Raw genomic sequence first — 6,323 nt, forward strand, 5'->3', positions numbered from 1 at the left:
TTATTCCTGGGTGCCTACTACGTGCTAAGGCGTGGGGTCAAAGTGACCTGGAGTTAGTGCCCGTGCCCCCCAAGATTAAAGCAGGACACACAGATTACAAGGTGGTGGAAGCTGGGGGTGGGTGAGAAGGAGCCGAGGGAACGCGTGTCGTGGGGTGAAATGGGAGGGGGACGCCAAGGCGCCAGCACCCAAGCGGGACCTGGGCGTCCCGGCCCCCAGGCTGTGTCCCAAACGCGAGCCCTCGGCCTGTGTAACGAGAACAAGCCCCCGGGCCCGGGAGGAGCTGTCCAGGCTCCTCCGGCGGTCAGGGGCGGCTGGACAGAGCCGGGAGCCGAGGGGGCCGGCTCGGGCGCTTGGAGCACCCACCTCTCCCGGGCGACGCGGTCCTCCCGCCGCCTTTGGGCCCTGCAGCCCCCGCCCGGCCATCCGGAGGGCGGGCAAGGAGGAAAACAACAAAAAGGGGGGGGGGGGGGGCTCCTCAGCTCCCACGAGCTGCGGGGACCCGAGCTGCTTTCTCCTGCCCGGGTGACAATGGGAGGGAGGGGGAAAAAAGGGTTAAGAAACTTGGCTGAAGAGCTGAATGGCGTGGAGCGGCGAGGGGAGGGACTGGGCCGCGGCGGACTCGGCGGCGGAGGGAGGAGCGCGGCTGCGGGCGGGCGGCGAGCGAGGCGCTCAAAGTCAGCCTCGCAGACATTGCAGCAGAGCCCCGAACTCGGGAGGAGGCGGCGGCGGCGGCGGCGGCGCGGCGGTGGCGGAGGAGGCGGAGGAGGCGGAGGAGGCGGAGGAGGCGGAGGAGGCGGAGGAGGCGGCGGCCGAGGCGGAGGGACGACCCGGCCCCAAGCCCTCCCTCCCGCCAGCGCACGCCCGCCGGTGGCCCCGCGGCCGCCACTGTGCTTGGCAGCACTGCTGCTCTGAGGGAAGAGCTCGCCGGGGCGCCGGGGGAGGACGGGGCGGCGGGGCGCCTTCGTGGAGTGAGCCTGACGGAGCCCAGGCTCGGAGCCGCGGCGGCCTCGGGTGAGTGGCGGCCGCGGCCGGGGGCTCCGGGAGCGGCCGCGGGCGCCGCCGGAAACGGCCCGGGAGCGCGGCCGGCGGCGGCGGCGGCGGCGTTGGAGGCGTTGACGGGCAGGGCCGCGGGGGCGTCGGGGCGGCGGGGACCGCGCGGCCGCCGGCGGGAGCGAACGCGGACGGCGGGGTGGGCTCGGCGGCGGGGAGGAATTGTTTCCGGGGATACTCCGCCCCTCCTGCGGGGTCCGAATCTTCCCGGGAACTCGGGGGGCCCAGGCAGCCGGGCCGGCAAGTTGTGGAGTTGGCTCCGGGCTCACCGCCCGGTCCGTGGCAGTCCTGGGCCGAGGGGCAGCCGCCGTGTGTCCCCTGAGGCGGACCGGGCACGGGTGGCCCGGCCCGGGTCGCGCGCCCCGCTCGTCTGCTCCCTCGGCTCGGAGTGCCGGGCGCTTCTCGCCGCGCAGCTCTCGGTTCTGCTGCCCGGGGCGACCTGGGCGGCGCCGGGGGCTGCCACCTGCCTCTCGCCCGGTGCCTCCCTGCTCAGTGCTCGCCGGATTCCGGGTCAAGAAAAGTGAACAGGAAAAAGGGGACGGCTCTCTGGGCCCCCACCAGACCCCACAGGCGTGACCGGTCGGTCGGTCCTTGTCCTCCCCCCGCACCCCCCTGCCCCGAGGGCGAGGCTTTTTGGACCCGAGGCCTCAACCATCACTTTAGCCCTGAGCCAGAAGCGGGGCTCACATTTGGGGTGAGCCCTGTGGAGGTCCTGGGAGGCTTCTTTTCTCTCTTATATCCGTGTCCTCCTTACTACTAGTGAATATGGTTTTATGAACGGTTTCCCTGGAAGTCTACAAACCCTCCCATCCTTCCAAAGTTGTTTCCAAATTTTTAACCAAGAGTTGGTGTTCGGGCTGAAGGAACAAAGGAATCAACTGTGTCTCGTAGGCAAACAAGCTGGGAGTCTGTGACACATGTTGATCTCTGAAGCATTACAGGCGGTTCTACCTTCTATCTCATTAGTGATTTAATTGGTTTCTGAAGATAGTAAAAGAAGAACAGAATGATAAGTACTTTTGCGTTAAATTTCTTAATAGGACATTTTATTTTGGACAAAAATTAAGACGTTCCTAGCTACAAGGGCTTTTCACTCAGTCGGTGGAACTAAGTTGGAGTTTGTCTCCGGTGATGTAGATGATTAAATTGTGAGATTGTGCGGGGCTGAAAAACTGTCTTTAGAGGAAGAAAGACTGTCTAGGTGTCCAAAGTAAAACTAGCGTTGGGTTATATACGATGAGTACTCTTTACATTTGGGAGGCTGGGATCTGTGAAGCAGAGGGCTTTGGTTTAATTCATTCTTTAAAGTTATGAATTACATTGAACCTGCTTAGTAGTGAACCATAGGTTTAGCAAATGGGTGCATCCTCCCGATGGATTATTCAATGTTTAACCACCAGGTTGCCACCTTCGTGGGAGAGACACTGAAATAAGTGGAACTTCTAAACAAATATAGTGCTTCAATCGCCTGGCACCTAAGTAGGTTGCTGCCTGGAGTATGTTGAAATGTTTTTCACCTTAGAAATAAGTTGCTTTGGTTTTGCCCGGTGGTTTGGTAATGTCGAGTGGGTTTAGCTGGTTCAGAGAGTAAGGCTTCATCAGCAGTAGTAACTTTTCTCTGTCTGGAATTAGTTCCTAGAGACAAAGAAGAACAATCAGTCATTGGAACAGCTACTCCTCTGCAGACTGTGGGACTGACTGTTCTTCCAGCCCGCTTCATTCACTCTGGTGGGGAAACACCTCTTTCCATACTTACCCTGAAAGTGCCTGAAGAATAAATACATATTAAAAAAAAAAAAAAAAAAAGAGGACTGCTCATTGTTAGTTTTACTCATAAAGTGAGATCTCCGCAGTGCTTTTGAAGCAGTTGAAACCCTGGTGTAATGTCTGTGGGAAAACTTGACTTAGATCCATTTCTTGAATTTGTCTCCAAAACTCTGTAGAACTTGGATTTTACTAATTTAAACACCCTAAAAGATTGTAAGTTTGTAATAAAGAAGTGTCTGTAAAGGAGGCTAAAGGCTCTTCTGACTCTTGCAGTTTTAAGAGCAAAACATCATGATAAAAAATAACCTATACCACCACCTAGAGTCTGTTTGTTAGTTTATTGCTCCTGAAGTTTGCTTAAATTGACATGTCTCTTGTGGCTCCAGTATAGCCAGAAAATGATCAAGAAGTGCTAGCTTTCAAAAAGTCATCCAAGAGAACAATTATTTGTGTAATAAATAGAAAGTGCCAATTTAAATTATCCATGCTACCTTTAGAAATGAAAATTATGACATATCAAGTGGAGTGGCTGTTCTCCACAAGATACTAATTCAAAAGAATTTAAAACGGAGTTTTCAGTTTGTGCTCCAAGGTAGCGCTCTGATTGCTTCAAGACTTTTCTGCATTGTTAACCAGAGATTCAAGAAATCTTACAGATTAGACGTCATTAGGACTTTCTGAGGTGCATTTCAAACAGAAGCAATGATAAAATTATAAAGGAGTGTTAAAACTCCAGAAATTCTGGAGATTCAAAAGGCAAGAGAGAGTGTAGGCAAAGTAGACTTAGGGTTCAGAGATGTGAAAAATAAATCAGTGTGAAATAAAGTGGTAGTCTGTCTTGCTGGTAGTTTATACACGGTAAAGCAATCTGTTAAATGGGAGACCTGGGGATGGCAGCTTTAGTGCCATGTGGCTTATCCCATTGTCTGGAGGAAGTAACGTTCCTTCCTTACGTGGTGTAACCTGAGAGAAAGATGGCCTCCAAGATCTTTAATTAAGTACCAGTTGAACAGAGAGAACTAGAGCACTGTATTAATTCTGTCAAACATCACTATTTTAGAACATTGAGGACAACTAAAAATGAATTAACTCATATCTGAAAGCAGAGTTTTTATGGAAGGTGACAGATGAGGCAAAATATGTCAATCTAATGGAACAAGTAGGGAGATAAGAAGATATGTCATCCTTGGCTCTCTAGGAGCGAAGAAGGTTATTATTAATTGTACAGATTTCATTGCAAACCAATACTAGGCGTCAATGATACAGAAGGTAATTTTGAATCAGTGGCTTAGGATATATGATGTTAAAGGGATGAGGCTTTTAATTTTAAGACTTGCAGTTTGTAAGAAACTTGAAAGCTCATGTTTTAAGTGTTGTTTTGGAAAAGCGATACTAGTTTTGTGTATCAGGTTAGAAGATAATTCTGCCAAAATAAGTGCAAAACGTCTGATTTTCATCAAGGAAGTATTGTTCAGCTTAAATTGTGATGGGATCGGTTTTGTTTTTAAACTTTAGATTGCCGGATACAGTTAGGTTTTAGAGTGTAGGTTAATAGAGAAGAATTCTAGTTTATCTATCAGTGCTACACACCTCTGTCTGTATGGCTCTCTCCTCTCTCACCCCCTTTTCTAAAATAAATAGCTTGTACATTTTGGGATGTGTTTTTTCATGAAAATTGCCTTCATTCGTAGCTTCCCTTCTTGGCCGTGGTGGGGTGCAGTTCCTTTACTCCTGTGCTTTTTCCATATGCCCCTTCATAGGGCTAATACACCATCCAAGTGCATTTTGTTTTGTTTTAATACTGATTTACTGTTTTGTTGGGGAAGACTGGGGAAAGAAGCATTTGCTCTTTTAACAAAGCCCCTGTACCCATGTCTTCCAACTGAGGAAATATTTTTAATGAAAAGTGTATCGATTACCAAAAAGCACATTGATTACTATTGAAAAGTCAAACATTCTCAACAGAATAGGGCAGGGGGAGGGACTTCAGGATAATACGCTTGAATTTGAGAATTGGGTTGTTCAAGATGCATTTCCTTAAGTTGCTGTCTGGGGGGTAATGAGCAAACTCATTCTGTAGAATATATAACCTCAGGATGATCACTAAGACTTGAGAAGGTAAAAATCAGGAGTGTCAGATGATGAAGCAGGCCAATGGAATGGAACTGAGAATTATGTCCAGAGGTTGGAATGAACAAAAAGTAAATGGAGGAGGGAGATCTTGTTTCCGTATCCTGTTTGCATCTGATGCTGAAGCAGGGACATGAATTGCTGATGGTAATGGATTCCCTTTTATGAGGGCAGCAATATTATATAAATAGTGGTTGTTTGGAGGGGGAAAATGACAAATTCCCCTTTTTGTGCCTGTGCACACTTTGCTTTTGAATATCTCTTAAATCTATCTAAGGTGGAAAATCAAAACTGGGTACCAGGATAGAACCAGGAGTTATAGTTTGGAAGAAAATGAATTCATATTAGAATACCTTTTATTAATTCTTTTAAGGTCTTGTGTTTTCTAAGGGTCTTACTGAACATGGAAAACAGAGTGCTGAGGTTTGGGTGGTGAACTAGAGACCTCTTTTATAGGATTGCTGATACAGATAACTTGATGTCAATAATTACAGAAAGAATGTTTCCTTTAAGTACATTATCAAGGGCAGGGGAAAATTGCAAATAAGAGACATCTGAAGTCTTATCAGGGTTTCTTCACAAACTATGGTATAAATGCCCATCTGTTTTTTTGTTCCTTGAAATTTAATGTTCAATTTGATGGATATTGAATAGTTAGGATTCTAAAAATTAGAGGTCATTTAGAACAGACCTTTCCTTCAACTTTACTACAGTTATGAAGGGCCGTTTTAATTTTTCATAATAAATACAGCTATTGAGATAATGTTATACTAACTGTTGTCATTGTAATAGTATGTACTCTGCATTATGAACCTTGAAATTCAAATGGATTCCTGCACTATCTTGCAAATATTACAAATAAAGCATAACAAACCTTGTGATATTTTAGGGTTTCAATACACCTGAAACAAGGTAATTTATTTTTAAGTTCATAAAACATTGAGAAGAACAAGAAAGAGTGAAACATGATACATTTTACCACTGTATTAGCATTTTGTTAAAATTAATACCTTAAACCATGCTAGGGATAACATTTGGCCTAGAACTCTAGGAGCAATATAATGAGAAGTAGAATTAAAGAATTTCTTAGGAGACTGGCAACTCAAAAATGTAGTTATGAAAGAAAGGACTACTACACTGTATTTACTAAGTAGTAGTAAGATTTTTTTCTTAATGTCTTTAGTAGATTTTAAGGTAGATTGTTCTTGAAGGTAATGTTATGGATAATTACCTGATTGGGATAATTCATCTGGTTTGTTTTTTGGTTGAGATAAATTCAAGGATAACTCCAGGATATGTTGAAACTTTGGCTAGGAGGATGCTTGTGACATCCATGCATCCATCCATCCTCCCTCCCTCCCTTCCCTCCTCCC

General features: G+C 47.2%; 1 protein-coding gene across 5 annotated transcripts in view; it reads left to right on the plus strand.

Moving 5' to 3' along the window:
- Positions 1-11: 11 nt before the first annotated feature.
- The window catches only part of LOC112834046 (uncharacterized), a 342,252-nt gene continuing 335,940 nt past the window's right edge, over positions 12-6,323 (plus strand). For 3 of the 5 annotated variants that reach the window (XM_073891876.1, XM_073891870.1, XM_073891872.1), the window contains exon 1: positions 20-1,014. In XM_073891876.1, coding sequence (XP_073747977.1) covers positions 581-1,014 — 434 coding nt within the window. In that variant the 5' untranslated portion in view covers positions 20-580. Of the gene's footprint in view, positions 1,015-6,323 lie in introns of all 5 variants that reach the window. The other 2 variants (XM_073891860.1, XM_073891865.1) reach the window with 2 other exon arrangements.

The sequence above is a fragment of the Callorhinus ursinus genome, unplaced genomic scaffold, assembly GCF_003265705.2.
Source record: "Callorhinus ursinus isolate GAN/ISIS: 27379988/994484 unplaced genomic scaffold, GSC_fseal_2.0 scaffold1, whole genome shotgun sequence".
NCBI classification, from domain to species: Eukaryota; Metazoa; Chordata; class Mammalia; order Carnivora; family Otariidae; genus Callorhinus; species Callorhinus ursinus.